The following is a 19507-nucleotide window of genomic DNA, read 5'->3' on the forward strand; positions in this document are numbered from 1 at the left end:
AAAAAACAAAAAAAAAAAACACTGCCTGGAAGGGGTTAAGTGTTTTTTTTTTTTTAGATTCCATCCTAGATATTTCAGTATGGAGCAAACTACTACTTTCTGAGGAGTCTGATACAATCAGTAAATCGGAATATGGAACTAACAGAATGTTTTGGGTTCTTATGAAAGCTGCCACCTCCGCCATCGCTTTTGGTGAATACACTTGGGGCATGAGAAACCTGAAGGAGACCCGATTTCAGGGTGGATAGAACCCAGGGGCTGGAAGAAATTTTCTCCCAGGCGCCCACAAACCTGGACAGACGCGTGACCCCCCCACTGGGAGAAAGCCATCATTGTTTGGGATCTTTAGAACTAGAGACTGTTGGGATTGAAGATTAAACCTCTACCCTTGCTAGGGACTTTTCATTTCCTATTGCCCTGAAACTTCAGATTAGGCTTTCTGGATTGTTTTTTGCCACGAAAGCACGACCAAGTGGGAAAACCTTTCCTCCTATCAGAAGCCTTCTCAAGTACTCCATCTAAGACGGGACCAAAAGGGCGATCTCCAATGCAAGGGACGGAACATAGTTTGCCTTTTGAGCCCACATTACCCTTCCACTGCCTTATCCATGTGGCTCTCCTAGAAGAATTAGATCTTCTCTGGCACCCAATCTTACAGAATCTACAAAAAAAAAAAAAAAAAAAATCTACGGCCTTGGAGATTATTGGTAAGGATTCTAAGATCTCTTCTCTAGGGGTCTGGTTAACAAGATGGGATTGTAATTGTGAAACCCAGACTCTTAGGGAGCAAGCGACACATGTAGCAGCTACATTAGTTCTGATATAAGCTGCGGAAGCCTCCCAGGTCTTTTTTGTTAAAAGAACTCTGCTTTTTTTGTCCTTTGGGTCAGACAGTGTTCCTAGATCCTCAAAAGGAAAGGCAGTTTTTTTAGTCATTTTAGCCACCGGGGCATCAATTAACGGGCTCTATCCCATGACTTAGTAACTGGCTCCTCAAAGAGGTACTTCCTATTAAGGCGTTTAGGAAAAAAAATTATTTCTTTTCAGGATCTTCCCATTCCTTATCAATTATTTGCCTGATAATTTTATGCAAATTGAATGTATGGGACTTCTTGGGGCCTAAGCCTTCATAAAGGGCATCTTTTACCATGACCATCTCTCTGCTCTCCTCAAGATTAGCGGTTAAATGGATTGCTATAAGGAGCTGATCAGTATCATCTGGAGGAAAGAGCAATTTGGATTTAAAGGGGTATTCCAGGCCAAAACTTTTTTTTATACATCAACTGGCTCTGGAAAGTTTAACAGATTTGTAAATTACCGTATATACTACCGTATATACTAGAGTATAAGTATAGAGTTTTTCAGCACGATTTTTGTGCTGAAAACACCACCTCGGCTTATACTCAAGTGAACTCTCCGCCCTTAGTGGTCTTCAACCTGCGGACCTCCAGATGTTTCAAAACAACAACTCCCAGCAAGCCCGGGCAGCCATTGGCTGTCCAGGCTTGCTGGGAGTTGTAGTTTTGAAACCTCTGGAGGTCCGCAGGTTGAAGACCACTAAGGACTGCAGGACTGTCCGGTGGGGAGGTCGTCCGGCGGGATAGTGGTTCCGGGCTGCCATCTTCACCAGGGGGCCTCTTCTCCGCGCTTCGGGCCTGGCCCCGGAATAGTCACGTTGCCTTGACGACGACGCAGAGGGACGTTCATTACCAACGTCCCTCTGCGTCGTCGTCAAGGCAACGCCTCTATTCCGGGCCAAAAGCGCAGAGAAGAGGCCCCACGGTGAAGATGGCAGCCCGGAACCACTATCCCACCGGACGACCTCCCCACCGGACAGTCCCGCAGCACCGGACCAGCGCACCTTAACGTCCCGCCGAGCGGAAGAGAGTACAGAACTAAAGGGGGTGGGGGGGGGGAGGCTGGATGATGTTGAAGGCCGCAGCGGTCTTCAACCTGCGGACCTCCAGATGTTTCAAAACTACAACGCCAAGCGGTGATGATGAAGGGGGGGGGCTGGGATGATGACAAGGGGGGGGGGTGTGGGATGATGACTGGGTGATGATGATGAGGGTGTTAATGACGGGGGTCTGGATGATGACATGGGGGGGGGGGGGGGGGATGATTTATTTCCCACCCTAGGCTTATACTCAAGTCAATAACTTTTCCTGGGATTTTGGGGTGAAATTAGGGGCCTCTGCTTATATTCGGGTCGGCTTATACTCTAGTATATACGGTACTTCGATTAAAAAAATCTTAATCCTTCCAATAGTTATTAGCTTCTGAAGTTGAGTTGTTTTCTATCTAACTGCTCTCTGATGACTCACGTCCCGGGAGCTGTGCAGTTCCTATGGGGATATTTTCCCATCATGCACAGCTCCCGGGACGTGACATCATCAATGAGCAGTTAGACAGAAAACTTCAGAAGCTAATAACTATTGGAAGGAATAAGATTTTTTAATAGAAGTAATTTACAAATCGGTTTAAAGGGTACCTCTCATCAAATAAACTTTTGATATATTTTAGATTAATGAATGTTGAATAACTTTCCAATAGCATGTTAATGAAAAATATGTTTCTTTCTATTGTATTTTTCCCGATCAGTCCTGTCAGCAAGCATTTCTGACTCATGCTGGAGTCCTAAACACTCAGAGCTGCCAGCCTGCTTTGTTCACAGCCAAACAGGCTGTGAACAAAGCAGACTGGCAGCTCTGAGTGTTCTCCTTTGTGAACAAAGCAGACTGGCAGCTCGTAGGGTTTAGGACTCCAGCATGAGCCTGAAATGCTTGCTGCCAGGACTGATAGGGAGACCCCTAGTGGTCATTTCTTCACAGTGGAAAATTAAATAGAAAGAAGCATATTTTTTAATAACATGCAATTGTAAAGTTATTCTGCATACATTAATCTAGAATATATCAAAAGTTTTTTTGATGAGAAGTACCCTTTAACTTTCCGGAGCCAGTTGATCTATAAAAAAAAAGTTTTTGCCTGGAATACCCCTTTAAATTCTTCCTGCTTGTCATCAGAATAGGAATACAGAGTAAGATTTTCCTCTTGAACACTAGGGGAACTGGAAATAGCAGGGGTGACCACAGAAGATGAATCTATCTCCTCCTGGATCATTATTCTTAGGTTGCTAGCAATTGCAGAGGACTCCTGAGCCACGATAATTTCAATAAAGGCTGCACATATAGATTTTTTTTTTTTATAGGCAGGATCTAACGGCTTCCTACATTCTGCACACTCTTTATTATGGGTTTTAGAAGAAGACTTCTTGCTACCATACAAAACAGTCTGACTTGGCTAGCAGAATATAGAAGGAAACTGAAATCATCTCACCCAGAAGTAGATCCACACCTCTGTAGCCGGGCTGGAACTACTCTTCTTGGAGCGTCTACCTCCCTCTGTCAAATACTCTGACATACTGGAGGAATTCTTTCAGCAAAATACTGCAGGGCAACCAGGAATGGTCTGCTCAGCTGCTGTACTGCTGCAGGCTCTGGCTTCTGCTACTGTGGATAGTGCTGCGGGTTGGCTGCCACAGGGTTCCGGATGCTGAGAGTGCCGACGGGGAATCAGAGAAACCCGTGCCCCTCTTGAATGGAAGAAGAACTGGAAGCGACGCTACGCTGCCGGGCTTAAGTCCCATCCGCCAGCATTGCTGCTTAAGCGATGCTCCAGCCCCAGAGACGGGAGACCCGGTGGAAACCAGCTACTCCAAAGACCCCACACCTCCTAAATGCAGCGGGACCGAGGGAAGGACGGAGATGAGGACTATCGTGACCCCCACCGGATCCCCCGCAGGACCCACAGGCAGACTCACGGCTGCTCCCCAGAGGAGACTTCTGCTGAAAAGGGAGCACCACTACCAGAGGACCTGCAGCCCCTTGGGGCGGTATGAAGACAGCTCCCAGGTCTCCTACCGGAGGACAGGAACTAAGGTGTGGAGAGGCGTCCCATTTTATGTTCCCAGGTTTCCTGTCCTGCAGTGGGAGGTCCTCTCCAAGGGTGCTGTCATGAGCGATTAAGTAAAACCACAATTTAGCAAATTTTGGAAGGCTTTGTTTTCACGCTGTACACTTTACGGCATAAAGGACATGTTTTCTTGATTCTGTGGGTCAATACGATTACGTACTTTATTATTGTACCGCTAAAAAAAAAAAAAAAAAAAAAAAAAAAAAAAAACGTTAAGGTATATATATTTTTTTTATTATGAAAAAGCCTCTCCGCCAATAAAAATTTAAAATGGTCCCCCTTTTCCATATACACACATACTTTTACAGTCCCCATAGAGGACTACTTATAGCAATCATTAGATTGCATATACTGAACAGTGCTATGCATATGTTTAACACTGATCAGTTTAATCAGCGATCTTTTCTGGTCTGCTCGATGTCCGACCAGAGAAGAAGACCTCAGAATGATGGGCAGAGCAGGTAAGGGAACTTCGGCCCCCATGTTGGAGGATCGGATGCCTGTGGCATTGATCATGGCATCTGAAGGGTTAATGGCGGTTATCAGTGCGAACACTAATGTCCGCCATTGCCGGCAGGTCCCTGGCTGCTGATAGCAGCTGGGACCTGCCGTAAATGTACGTCCTGCTGTGTTAGGTACCAACGCATCAGGATGTAAATTTACATCCATTGTCCTTAAGGGGTTAAAAAGCTCTGTATCCCACCTTTGCCCTTGTTCACATTGTGTGAGCTCCCTGCAGAAGAAAGTGGGCGTTCCCCAGCAGGCGCAATGTCACTGAAGCCTGCGAGAGCTGTGCCTCAACATGCCCCGCACGCACTTCCTGAGTTTGGTCTCCTGCCAGGCCGGGAAGAGACCAAACTGTTTGACTTGCGCAGGGAACAGAACAGCGCCACCTAGTGGCAGTTCTTTCAATTGCATTAAAAACAAAGGTTGAGAATTTTAACCAGCAAGTTAATAGCAAAGTGCCTTATAATTACATAAGGGAAAATATATTAAAAGTTTAGATTGGTGACAAGTACTCTTTAAACAATGGTATTGAGATCAGGTAGAGTTGTACACAATGTCTAGCCAAATACTGAAAAGGATATTTGTAAGGAAAGCCATCTCTCTTCTCAGCCAGTCAGCATGGTGGAGAACGTTCTGGGCACATGCAGATTGGTAGCGCTTTCGGAAGGCTTCTCTCATATCTTTTCCAGTATACAGTCTAAATGTAGTCTCTTTATCCTGACAGTGGTGCATTTACACTCTACAAGCATGTCATTCACATTTACATGTCAGGAAACACATGGACTGAGAATATACAGGTGTCTTTTCCCAGCATACCTTAGACAGCTTCTGGTATTTGCGTTCTGGGATTACCGGATTTCTCCACAGGGTGTTACTGCACATATCTGATGGAGGTGGCGTCATCGGTGCGGTGTCCTCCAGGGCATCGTCATAGCTGAAAGCACGACGGTGCATCCCAATAGGCAGGGACATTTTTCCTAGAAGCCCACTTGAGCCGTGCTCAATGGCTGAAGACAAACAACTACTTACTACATATGTTTAACTAAAGACACCCTTATAAGCATGCTTACTATATAAAAGCCCCCAATTCATCATTTATAGCATTGTTTCATTGATGGGAAACAGTGACCAAAGCCAAACTGAGCCCCATTGTTCAGTGTGCAGACAAATCATGTCACATTACAAGAGTACAGGGAGCCAAAGATGGAAATATTTATGTGAGAAACTTGCTCAGACCAAGACATACCAATGAAATAAATACTACTTCTGGTTATTCAAGAGACTTTAGGACACACTGGACTTCCAGAGCACAGAGCCACACAAATATCCTGCTCCTCACCTTCCTGCTGGGGTAAAAACTATGAGGTGTCCTTCACCTGAGATCATTGGATATGGTGCACCCAGGCTGAAGACTACATCATGCAGATGACAGATCACTTCAAGCAATAAATGCAAGAAAATTCACTATTACTGAAACTATCCAGGGCAAGACTGCATGAGTTAGTCGGAAAGATAAGGAGCAGATCAATGTATAGAAACTAAGACACTGTTCATACTGTTTTTTTTTAAATAATGTTTAACATGTATTTATTTTTAAAGGGGTATTCCGGCCTTAGACATCTTATCCCCTAACCAAAGGATAGAGGATAAAAGGTCTGATCGTGGTGGTCCCAGCAGCAAGACCCCTGCGATCAGACATCTTATACCCTAGATGTCTAAGGCCGAAATACCCCTTTAACCACACACAGGTTCAAAAAGCACAGTATGCTACACTCACTGGAGGGGGGGGGGAATAAATAAAATTGCATAATGTACATTATACATTACTCAATGGCTGCATTAGCGTATACGTTTGTTCACCTTTTTGTTTAAAAGAAGCACAAAAACACAGTGTGAACAGGGTCTAAGAAGTGACTGCTTAATATGTCATATGCAGACAAAAGTGCACAAAATTTTAAGCACGTAAAACAAATAGAACTCACTGAAAAGCGTAAGCAACCACTAAAAGTTATAGAACGCTGTGGGCAAAAAAATACATTGTTAAATGGCAGGTCTGCTTCCATCCAAGCTTCTCGGTCAATGCAGCGACACCTCTCCACCACCTTTTTAACCTGACCAGATATTCTGTGATAGATCTTTAGATTAACATTTGGTATGTATTCTTTGAGACCACTCCCCCTAGAAGTACCAGACGGGGTAAAACTCCCAAATGTGAAGGAGATGAGGAACAGCAAGCCTGCAAACTTTTAAAAAGGGTACTCTGGTTGAAAAAGAAAATTTTCTTCAAATCAACTGGTGGCAGAAAGATTTGTAAATTACTTCTATTTAAAATCTGAAGCCTTCCAGTACTTATCAGCTGCTGTATGCTCCACAGGAAGTTATTTTCTTCTTGAATTTTACCACAGTTCTGACCACAGTGCTCTCTGCTGACCCCTCTGGCCATGCCAGAAGCAAATCCCCATCGCAAACCTCTCCTGCTCTGGACAGTTCCTGATTTGGACAGAGGTGTCAGCAGAGAGCACTGTAGTAAGACTGAAAAGAACTATACAGTAACATAGCTGATAAGTACTGGAAGGATTAAGATTTTTAAATAAAAGTAATTTACAAATCTGTTTAACTTTCTGGAATAATAATAAATAATAATACGTTTTCCACTGAAGTACCCCTTTAAGACCAATGTCCTCATGACATAACTTCTTGTCTGTGCTCTGCCCTCGCACATGATAGGGACACAATAGGATTTCATTCCACCATTATTGTGTCACTACTAGTCCCTGCACAATACACAAATGGTGACAGATCTCTACTATGTTTCTAAGACAAAAGTTTAAGGCAGAGCAAAACGGAGTGTTGTCATTACGACATGGGAATAGCACTGCAGTTGAAGCATTTTTTTTTTTTTTTTAATCCCAGTATGAAATTAATAGTTGTACAACTTCCTGGCGTATTTGGCGTTTTGATTTCTCACCTTGTTTAAGATATTTGCTGTCAATGAATGAGTACACTCTATTACATTCACAGGCAGCAAACTCTACACATCCAAGGCTATTAGCTGAGCAATGGATACAATTGTACATTCAAGGACTGTTTCCCAACCAGGGTGCTTCCAGCTGTTGCAAAACTACAACTCCCAGGATGCCTAGACAGCCGTAGGCTGTCCAGGCATCCTGGGAGTTGTAGTTTTGCAACAGCTGGAGGCACCCTGGTTGGGAAACACTGGTCTAGACAATGCCATGTGAGCTAAACAGCCCTTTAGACTGATACATCGCACCAAACAAGTCTGTGCAGCTGCTGATGTATTTACATCACAGAGGACTGCCAATACTGGAAACCCCCATAACTTTCTGTAAAGTAGTACGCCACTAAAAACGTCCAGTACCATCACAAAACTAGGTATAACCTGACCATGGCTTCACATACAGTAAATAGCCTATCATCATCATAGGAGGAACAACGCATAGGAAGAGTTCTGTTACCAGGTACATCAGGTTGTCTCGATGCCATTACAGTGACTAAAGATGCTGCCTTTTCTATGGAATCCCAGAATATACTTGTTACCTGGTGAGAATAAGGATCTGTTTATTACTTCAGAACACTGTACATAAAACATACTGGCATTTACAATCTACAACCACAGATCTATCCACAATGACAAGCGAGTCATGGAATGAAGGTGAAGAGTCAGCAAAGTGAAATGATCCATGTACACGTAGCTCATCTGTTACAATGTGACAGGACGGCCGCCTGCTGTCTTACCAGGCCACGATGTAATGAGGATTACATGGAATGAGGGGAGTCACCCTGGAACATAGTGCAAGTAAATCCCTGAAGAGATCCTGGAGGTGGTCCATGCAGGGCACCTGGAGACCAGAAAGAAGACAGAATTAAACATGGAAAACATTAGAACCTCTAAAGAGGCTGGGCTACAGCTTTTATAACCATTAAAGGGGTACTCTGGTGGAAAACTATTTAATATCAACTGGTGTCAGAAAGTTAAACAGATTTGTAAATGACTTCTATCTAAAAATCTTAATCCTTCCAGTACTTAGCTGCTGTATGCACCACAAGAAGTTCTTTTCTTTTTGAATTTATTTTCTGTCTGACCACAATGCTCTCTGCTGACACCTCTGTCCAGAGCAGGAGAGGTTTGCTATAGGGATTTGCTCCTACTCTGGACAGTTCCTGACATGCACAGAGGTGTCAGCAGAGAGCACTGTGGTCAGACAGAAAGAAAAATCAAAAAGAAAAGATCTTTCTCTGTAGTATACAGCATCTGAAGTACTGGTAGGATTAACCCCTTAGGGACTCAGTGTTTTTCAATTTTTGCATTTTCATTTTTTCCTCATTACCTTCTAAAAATCATAATGCTTTCAATTTTGCACATAAAATTCCATATTATGGCTTATTTTTTGCGCCACCAATTATACTTTGCAGTGACATTAGTAATTTTACCAAAAATCCACGGCGAAATGGAAAAACAATTAATTGTGCGACAAAATTGAAGAAAAAAAATATGTAATTTTGTAACTTTTGGGGGCTTCTGTTTCTACGCAGTACATTTTTCGGTAAAAATAACACCTTATCTTTATTCTGTAAGTCCATACGGTTAAAATGATACCCTACTTATATAGGTTGGATATTGTACTTCGAAAAAAAATCATAACTACATGCAGGAAAATTTCTATGTTAAAAATTCTCATCTTCAAACCCATATAACTTATTTTTCCGCATAGAGGCCAGTATGAGGGCTCATTTTTTGCACCGTGTTCTGAAGTTTTATCGGTACCATTACTTTATCGCTTTTTATTCATTTTTTCATGCTATAAAAAGTGACCAAAAATACGCTATTTTGGACTTTGGAATTTTTTTTGGCACGTACGCCATTGACCGTGCGATTTAATTAACGATATATTTTTAAAGTTCGGACATTTCCGCACACGGCGATACCACATATTTTTTTTTATTTTATGGGAAAAGGGGGGGGGGGGTGATTCAAACTTTTATTAGGGAAGGGGTTAAATGACCTTTATTAACACTTTTTTCCACTTTTTTTTGCAGTGCTATAGCTCCCATAGGGAGCTATAACACTGCACACACAGATCTCTTATGCTGATCCCTGCAAAGCCATAGCTTTGCACGGATCAGTGAGATAGGGGCTCGATTGCTCAAGCCTGTAGCTCAGCAATCAAACCCCAATCGGACACCGCGGAAAGATGTAAGGAGACCTCCGCCTGCGTCCCAGCTGATCGGAACATCGCGATTTTATCGCGATGTCCTGATCAGCCGACTGAGCTGCCGGGAAGCGTTTACTTTCACTTTCAACTATGACCGACAACGATCAGTGCCGCGGGTCCCGGCTATGACTAGCAGCCAGGACCGACCCAGTGTGATGCGGGGTCACGGCGTGACCCCGTTTTAAACACAGGTACCGGGCTCAGGGCGTACAGGTACGTCCTGAGTCCAAGAGGTTAAGGGTCCTTTCACACTATCAGGCTGCTTTTACACTATAGAAATGTCCGTTTTAAAGATCCGTTAATAAAACCATTAAAAACGGCCATTAAAAAAAAATACCATTATAGTCTATGGGACTTTTACATTATCAGTTTTAACCCATCATAGACCGTTATTAATAACAGACGTTCCTTTGTGACGGGAGAAAGTAATTGGAGAAATAGTGCATGTACCATCTCTTTCGTTCTTTCTCCCATCACAAAATAATGTCCATTATTAGTAACGGGCTATGATGGGTTAAAATGGATAATGCTAAAATCCCATAGACTATAATAGGATTTTGCAATTGCCATTTAATGGCCGATTGTAAGGTTAGGTTCAGACTATGGATTTTCCACCTGCAATTCCTTTTTGTGAAGCGGAATTTGTGAACGTAAAATCCGCTTGGAAATTTCCACCTGAAGAAAGGGTTTGCTCTTTCTTCAGGCGGAAATCCGCGCGGAACACATTGCAGTCTATGGAACTGCAGTGTCCGCGCGGTCCTAGCGCCGACTGATTCAGTCAGCACTCGGAATCTCTGGGCAGAAATTTTCAGCCCGGAGATTCCGTAGTCTGAACCTAGCCTAAGAGTTTTCATAACGGATCTTTAAAACGGATGAATTTATAGTGTGAGAGGGGCCTAAAGTTGCTCCATTAAAAGATCCGTTATAAACTTCAGTTAGAAAAACCTTAAAAACAGATGATAAACATCAGTTACAAAATCCCATTAAAGGTCTATGGAATTTTTGTATTATCTATTAAGACCCATTATAGCTTGTCATGAATAACGGGAGTTATATGTGATGGAAGTAAAAACGTCACATGCACTAATTTTTCTTCTGTCAAATATAACGGTGGAATAACGGCCATTAAAATGTTAACATTGAAGTCTATGGCAAACAGATGATCCTTTAATGTCATCCATTTGCACCCGGTTTATAATATCTATTACTTCTGAGCATGCTCAGAAGAGGTGACATCAGTAGACTCCTGCAGTGCTGAGAGACTACTACTACTCCCATGGAACAGACCTGTTTCCATGAGGGGATTGGTAGTTCCCCAGCTGCGGGAGTCTGCCAGTGGCTGGGGAGGCAACAATAGTGTTTGCACTACTACCCCCATCATGGAACAGACTGTTCCATGATGGGGGTTGTAGTACAGGGGCTGAGGGATTGATCGCTCCGGATCTCACTTCTGAGACCCGATGCGATCAGAAGTTATTAAACCAGGGAGCGTGCGGCATGCTGCGCTCTCCTGTGATATACAATGGTATTTTACTTTCATTTTTAAATTCCTGCCGGGAGCCCTAAATCACCGGGATGGAGGAGCCATTCAGGGCTCCCGGCGGGGTTTTTAAACTTAGTGCGCCTAATTACTGTATAATCACATTCCCCCTGACTAAAGTATATTCATTTTATTCCCCCCATGTGTATATGTATGATCCCCCCTGCCTGCTGCCCAGTCATCTTCTTGCACTGTCACAGCGCACAGCAGGGACATGCCGTTCCATTCCCTGCTGCTCATCTCCGTATCTGACAGAGGAGCAGTGGAGAATGGAGGGAGATGTCCCCCCCGTGCGCTGCTTCATTCATTCCCCGCTGCTGCCCTGCTCCATGCGCAATCAGAACGCACAGCAAGGACATGTCAGTCTTTTCCCCACTGCTCATCTCTGTACGCGATGGAGTACCGTCCACCGGAGTACCCCTTTAATATGCCAACTGACTACCATGTTTCTGGGGCTTGACAAAAAAAATTGCATTTTTTTCATTTTTACTAAACAAAAGTGTGTTTTGCTTTGTTCTAAATTTTGTGGTAAAATGAGTGCTGTCATTACTAAGTACAAGTGGTGGAGCAAAAAACAACCCCTTATACGAGTGCAAAATTAAAAGATGCATACCTAAGGGGTTAATAAACTAAAGATTTCTAACATTTTGTTCTCACATTCATATTATGGGGGTATTGAGTACAGAATGATGGGTATTTTTTGTTCGCACAAGGCCGCAGCATAACAAAAAAAGAAAATAAGTGAAAGTGTGAAGACTTTCCCAATACATTGTACAGAAGCCAGCTGTACACTGTGCTGAGCCCCTTTCACTAGATCACACTGAGCTTCACAAGAAAACAAAATTGCATATACATTGGGAGAGACAAGACATATTACCTACAGCAATGTTTGCCAGCTAGGGTATTGATACGCATTAGTATTGATACGTCCTGTTAGCTCACACCCCTATACAATTGCAGCGGATTTGTGGGCAACATACAGGAGATATGTATACATCTATTGGTCTAATTATTTATATCGTGTAATAGCATCGTTCAGGATTGGTTATTGTTTGCGAATAATGATCTGTGTGTTATCTGCATAGCGGGCTGTCTCTCCTGTGATTATGTGAGGTGTTAGTGGTTACGTAACAGTAACTTAGCCTCACTACTGGAGAGATTATGCACTTTGCTTACATACACCTATATGGCAGGACACTGATGGCGGCCTTATAATATATATATTATAATTTTTTCTATTGTCTATTTTTCTACTTTTTGATACTACTTTTGTACATTTTTAGATGTGCACATTAAAAGCTATGTTTTAGAGGTTCCATTCTAGTCAATTCAGTTTTTTTTACCTCCAGCTGATGCAAAACTACAACTCCCAGCATGTCATGACATCTTTTGGTACAGCTGGAGGCACCCTGGTTACGAGACACTGACCTACAAGAAAGGTCCTGGATGACATACAATCGGTAGCCCCTGGCTTGCCAATGTCCTGTTGTCTCCTCCATTGTGCAGCCAACCCCTGGTCTTACCAGTCCTGGAATTACAGAACACGACCACCAGGAGTCGGCTGCAGCATCACATTAAAGCAGTGTTTCCCAACCAGGGTGCCTCCAGATGTTGCCTTTGGCTGTCCAGGCATGCTGGGAGTTGTAGTTTTACAATACTTGGAGACACCCTGGTTGGGAAACACTGCAATAAAAGGTTACACCAGGGTATGGGCATTTGGGCAAATACAGGGTCGATTTTTGTTATTCCACCCTGTCCTACAAGTTGAATAAATAGAGAATCTCTCTATGTAATATAAATATACAGTCAGTGGGCTTTCTATGGGCATTTATTTATCCCAATGGCATCCCATAGATGAGGCTGAAGTTGGCTTCTTATTCGAGCATTTTCTTATAGGATGACTAAGACAATTTCCTCATCTTATTTCACTGCAGTAAACTTTTTTTTCATCCAAAAATGTTGATTTGGGAACAATCAAATTCAGAAAAAAAAAAGAAAAAAAAAAAAAAGATAATTCTAAATTTTTGGGGGGGCAAAAAAACACAAACAGATAAAAAAAATAAAAAACGTTTTAACGGTTTAACACGGTTGGGCCACTGACTTAAGTGTTGAACAGTAAAGTAATATCCAACTGTATCCAGCCTGGCCCAAACAGTGAATTGGCAAGAAAACAAGTGCCAACCATATACATTTTCTATATTTTGAATAAGTAACTGAGGAATTTAAAGGGGTTAAACGCCGTTGAGCGACTAACCTACAGGGTGGAAATAAAGAGTAAGGGCCCCTCCATAAAACAACTGTATCCAGCCTGGCCCAAAGAGTGGATTGGCAATAAAAACAGGCGCCAACCATGTGCATTTTCTACATTTTCAATAACTGAGGAATTTAAGGGGTTAAAAACAATTAGGCCACTAACCTAGGGGTGGAAATATAAAGAAAAAAGGAATCCTCTATAATACCCAACTACTTCCAGAGTGTCCCAAAAAGGGGATTGGCAAAAAAAAAAACATGTGCCAACCACATACATTTTCAGCATTTTGAGTAAGTAACTGATGGTTTTAAGGGGTTAAACACCATTGGGCCTCTAGTATATATACAGAAAAAAAGGGGACTTGACAAACCACTTCCTATAATAACAAATAACTTCATTGAATCAATTCTCATAAAAACAAATAGTCTTCAATATCTGGACAATTAAATTTGCAGGTAAAGTCCGAGCGCAGCTGAGGAATCGTACCGCCATATCCCTGCTGTGAGAGAGTCATATACTAGGAATAATACCGCCATATCCCTGCTGAGAGAGAGTCATATACTAGGAATAATACCGTCATGTCTCTGCTGAGAGAGTCATATACTGTACGCCCAGCCAGACCATATACTAGGAATAATACCGCCATATCCCTGCTGAGAGAGAGTCATATACTGTACGTCCAGCCAGACCATATACTAGGAATAATACCGCCATATCCCTGCTGAGAGCGTCATATACTGTATGTCCAGCCAGACCATATACTACTTAACATCCGTTCAGTCAGAGGGAAGACAATCTAAGGTGCCCCCCTGCTGCTCACGGCCCCAATTCCCTCGTCAGGCTCAGGATATTTTTCTGGACGGAACCACGTTGCGGCAGGGGAACAATGTGCAGGCGCAGAAGGACGGCACACAGACGTGGTGCACAAACATTCTCACAGCCCTACCTCTCTAAGGATGTTAAGTAGTATATGGTCTGGCTGGGTATACAGTATATGACGTTTTCAGCAGGGATACGGCGGTATGATTCCTAGTATATGGTCTGACTGGACATACAGTATATGGCGTTCTCAACAGTGATATGGCGGTACGATTCCTTCGCTGCGCTCAGACTTTTAATTGTCCAGATATTGAGGACATTTTTTTTTTAATGAGAATTGATTCAATTAAGTTGAAGGAGTAGTCCAGTGGTGACTCAGTGGTGAGCAACTTATCCCCTATCCTAAGGATAGGGGATAAGTTGCAGATCACGGGGGGTCCGACCGCTGGGGGCCCCCTGCGATCTCCTGTACGGAGCCCCGACAGCCCGCGGGAAGGGGGCGTGTTGACCTCCGCACGAGGCGGCGGCCGACACGCCCCCCTCAATACAACTTTATGGCAGAGCCGAAGCGCTGCCTTCGGCAATCTCCGGCTCTGCCATAGAGATGTATTGAGGGGGCGTGTCGGCCGCCGCTTCGTGCGGGGGTCGACACCCGCTATCTGGGCCGAGAGCCGGGGCCCCGTACAGAGAGATCGCAGGGGGCCCCAGCGGTCGGACCCCCTGCGATCTCAAACTTATCCCCTATCCTTAGGATAGGGGATACGTTTTTCACCACTGGACTACCCCTTTAATTATTTGTTATTACAGGAAGTGGTTTCAGTGAAGTCCCTTTTTTCTGAAATAATATATACACACACACACATACATATACACACACACATACATACATATACACACACACACTAGAGGCCCAAGGGCGTTTAACCCCTTAAAATCATCAGTTACTTATTCATAATATACATAAGCAACTGTCAACCCGTTTTCCTACCAATCCACTGTTTGGGCCAGGCTGGATACAGTTGGTTATTATATAGAAGCCTTATCTCTTTATATTTCCACCCCTAGGTTAGTGGGCCAGTTGCGTTTAACCCCTTAAAATCACCAGTTACTTATTCAAAATACTGAAAATGTATAGTTGGCAAGGTTGGCACCTCTTGTATGGCCAATTCACAGTTTGGACCAGGCTGGATACAGTTTGGTATTATGGAAGGGCCTTTACTCTTTCTATTTCTACCCTTAGGCCAGTGGCCCAACTGCGTTTAACCCCTAGAAATCACCAATTACTTATTCAAAATGCAGAAAAGAGGTATGTAGCAAGCAAGGTTGGCACCTGTTTTGCCAATCCACAGTTTGGGCCAAGCTGGATACCGTTGGGTATTGTGTAGGGGCCCATACTCTATATTTTCAACCCTAAGTTTATGGCCCAGTGTCGTTTAACACGTCAAAATACTGAAAATGTACAGTGATGGCCGTAAATGTTTGCACCCCTGAAATTTTTCTAGAAAATGAAGTATTTCTCACAGAAAAGGATTGCAGTAACATATTTTGCTCTACACACTTTTATTCCCTTTGTGTGTATTGGAAGTAAACCAAGAAAGGGAGGGGAAAAAAAAATAAAATAGCAAATTGGACATAATGTCCCATCAAACTCCAAAAATGAGCTGGACAAAATTATTGGCACCCTTAATACAGTAGAATCTCCCAATAGCGGACACTCACGGGGAATTAAAAAGTGTCCGCTATTGGGAGAAAAAAAAAAAAAAGGCTTAAAAATCTTTCTAAATGACCGAATACTGTACAGTACTCACTTCAGAGTGTAATTATTATACAACATGATAAGGATTACAGTAGAATCTCCCAGTGTCGTTTATCACTTATCACCTCCCAGTACCATTTCATCCCCCTTTATACCCTGTGCCAAATTATCCCGCCCCCCCCTTACCCACACTTTCCCTCCCTTTGATCCTCGTGTGCCATTTCATTCCCCTTTATTATCCTGTGCAAAATTCATCACCCCCCCCTTTTCCATCCCCTATGGGAAATGATGTGGCACAGGGAGGTAATAGGGGGGGTGCTCAGGTGAAATAAAGTGGCATGGGAATGATCTGGGGGTGCGAATGAGGGAGACCACTGTTTAACAGCAGCCTTTGCTTCTGTAGGGGCATGCAGCGGGTGCCCCCTTGAAGCCTGCGTCCTTTACTGGAGAATTGGCTGTACCCCAGCGGTGGCCCTGTGTACAAGGTAGGGATGGCACATAAGTCTGGTTGTCCCCTATTGGGTGCATCCGCTATTGGGAGTGTCCCCTACTTGGAGGGTGCAAATACAAATCACTTCCTATAACCATCAATAAGCTTCTTACACCTCTCAGCCGGAATATTGGACCACTCTTCCTTTGCAAACTGCTCCAGGTCTCTCTTATTGGAAGGCGCCTTTTCCCAACAGCAATTTTAAGATCTCTCCACAGGTGTTCAATGGGATTTACATCTGGACTCATTGCTGGCCACTTCAGAACTCTCCAGAGCTTTGTTGTCATCCATTTCTGGGTGATTTTTGACGTATGTTTGGGGCCATTGTCCCCAAGACCTCGGACACAAACCGAGCTTTCTGACACTGGGCTGTACAGTGCAACCCAAAATCCATCAGTAATCCTCAGATTTCATGATGCCTTGTACACATTCAAGGCACCCAGTGCCAGAGGCAGCAACACAACCCCAAAACATCATTGAACCTCCACCATATTACACTGTAGGTACTGTGTTCTTTTCTTTGTAAGTAACAAGAAAAAGCAAAGTTGGGCCGTTGGTGGCGCTGGTCCTGATGGAAAGAAAGCTCGGACCAGAAACGTGTTGCTTTCTGTGCTAATAAAACCACATTTTAGACACTGAGAAGGGTCTACAGAGCTTTCTTTCCATCAGGACCAGCGCCACCAACGGCCCAACTTTGCTTTTTCTTGTTACTTACACTGCTGGGACATCACCTTTGCTCCAGAGGACCGTGGCTGCAGACCTGAGACGTCATCTAAGGCTATCATAGATGTTGTGCTCTCAGCACAACGAAAATAGGTGAGTGCTACAACTAAACCTGTCTTCATCTCACCTATAAACATCCTTCACTAGGGGCGCTGTTTTTTTCTTCTCTCTTTTTTTTCTTTGTAGGCCTTATTCCATTTTGGGTAAACAGTAGAATGATCTGCTTTACTAAAAAGCTCTATCTTGGTCTCATCTGTCCACAAGACGTTTTCCCAGAAGGATTTTGGCTTACTCAAGTTCATTTTGGCAGAATGTAGTCCTGCTTTTTTATGTCTCTGTGTCAGCAGTGGGGTCCTCCTGGGTCTCCTGCCATAGCGTTTAATTTAAATGTTGACGGATAGTTTGTGCTGACACTGATGCTTCCTGAGCCTGCAGGACAGCTTGAATATCTTTGGAACTTGTTTGGGGCTGCTTATCCACCATCTGGAGTATCCTGCGCTGACACATTTCATCAATTTTTCTTTTCCATTCACGCCCAGGGAGATTAGCTACAGTGCCATGGGTTGCAAACTTCTTGATAATGTTGCGCACTGTGGACAAAGGCAAATCTAGATCTCTGGAGATGGACTTGTAACCTTGACATTGTTATTTTTCCACAATTTTGTTTCTCAAGTCCTCAGACAGTTCTCTTCTCCTATTTCTGTTGTCCATGCTTAGTGTGGCACACACAGACACACAATGCAAAGACTAAGTGAACTTCTCTCCTTTTTATCTGCTTTCAGGTGTGATTTTTATATTGCCCACACCTGTTACTTGCCCGAGGTGAGTTTAAAGGAGCATCACATGCTTGAAACAATCTAAATTTTCCCACAATTTTGAAAGGGTGGCAATTATTTTGTCCAGCCCATTTTTGGAGTTTGGTGTGACATTATGTCCAATTTGTTTTTTTCCTCCATTTTTTGGTTTAGTTCCAATACACACAAAGGGCATAAACATGTGTTACTGCAATCCTTTTCTGTGAGAAATACTACTTTTTCTTGAAAAATTTCAGGGGTGTCAACATTTGCGGCCATGACTATGTAGTTTGCAAGGTTGGCACCTGTTTTAATGCCCAGTTTGGGCTAGGCTGGATACAGATGGGTATTATGGAGGGGCTCTTACTCTTTATATTTCAACACTTAAAGGGGTACTCCTGTGGAAAACTTTTTTTTTTTATATCAAAAAGTGCCAGAATGTTAAACAGATTTGCAATTTACTTCTATAAAAAAAAAAATCTTGATCCTTTCAGTACTCAGCTGTTTGATCTACATTAAGTTTTTCTTTTTGAATTTCCTTTCTGTCTGACCACAGGGCTCTCTGCTGACACCTCTGTCCCCATAGCAAACCTCTCCTGCTCCAGACAGTTCCTAAAATGGACAGAGGTGTCAGCAGAGAGCACTGTGGTCAGACAGAAAGGAAATTCAAAAAGAAAAGAACTTCCTCTGTAGTATACAGCAGCTGATAAGTACTGGAAGGATTAAGATTATTTTAACAGAAGTAATTTACAAATCTGTTTAAAGGAGATATCCAGTGCTGAAACACTTATCCCCTATCCTAAGGATAGGGGATAAGTTTCAGATCGTGGAGGAGGGGTCCAACCACTGGGGGCCCCCGCAATCTCCTGTACGGGGCCCTGGCAGCCTGTGGGAAGGGGGTGTGTTGACCACCGCACAAAGCGGCGGATGACACGCTCCCTCAATAAAACTCTATGGCAGAGCTGGAGCGCTGCCTTCGGCTATCTCCGGCTCTGCCATAGCCATGTATTGAGGGGGGCCTGTCAGCCGCCGCTTCATGCTTTGGTCGACACCCGCTATCTGGCCAGTGAGCCGGGGCCCCGTACAGGAGATTGCAAGGGGCTCCAGCGGTCGGACCCCCTGCAATATGATTCTTATCCCCTATCCTTAGGATAGGGGATAAGTTTTTCAGCACTGGACTACCCCTTTAACTTTCGGGCACCAGTTGATTATAATAAAAAAGTGTTTTCCAGGGGAGTACCCTTTTAAGTCAGTGGCCCAACCGTGTTTAACCCCTTAAATTCATCAGTTACTTATTGAAAACGTATATTTTCTCATCCATTTTTTACTTTAAAAAAGAAAAAAATAATAATTCTGCCAAAAACAAACAAACAAACAGGTTTACTGCAGAGAACTAAGATGAGAAATGGTTTATTTGCCAT

The 19507-nt window shown here is 43.4% G+C and overlaps 2 protein-coding genes across 4 annotated transcripts in view; one reads left to right on the plus strand and one right to left on the minus strand.

The window, feature by feature from the left end:
- Nucleotides 1-19507, minus strand: part of KIAA1191 (KIAA1191 ortholog) — a 45250-nt gene that overhangs the window by 25149 nt on the left and 594 nt on the right. Inside the window, exons 2-5 of one of the 2 annotated variants that reach the window (XM_056574990.1) lie at nt 8236-8339; nt 7956-8037; nt 6462-6497; nt 5296-5486 (exon numbers count right to left, since the gene is read on the minus strand). In XM_056574990.1, coding sequence (XP_056430965.1) covers nt 5296-5451 — 156 coding nt within the window. In that variant the 5' untranslated portion in view covers nt 5452-5486; nt 6462-6497; nt 7956-8037; nt 8236-8339. The remainder of the gene's footprint in view (nt 1-5295; nt 5487-6461; nt 6498-7955; nt 8038-8235; nt 8340-19507) is intronic. The other variant, XM_056574989.1, reaches the window with a different exon arrangement.
- The window catches only part of CFAP43 (cilia and flagella associated protein 43), a 108311-nt gene continuing 104239 nt past the window's right edge, over nt 15436-19507 (plus strand). For both annotated transcript variants that reach the window (XM_056574986.1, XM_056574987.1), the window contains exon 1: nt 15436-15629. In XM_056574986.1, coding sequence (XP_056430961.1) covers nt 15451-15629 — 179 coding nt within the window. In that variant the 5' untranslated portion in view covers nt 15436-15450. The remainder of the gene's footprint in view (nt 15630-19507) is intronic.

This window comes from Hyla sarda, chromosome 4 (assembly GCF_029499605.1).
Source record: "Hyla sarda isolate aHylSar1 chromosome 4, aHylSar1.hap1, whole genome shotgun sequence".
Lineage (NCBI taxonomy): Eukaryota > Metazoa > Chordata > Amphibia > Anura > Hylidae > Hyla > Hyla sarda.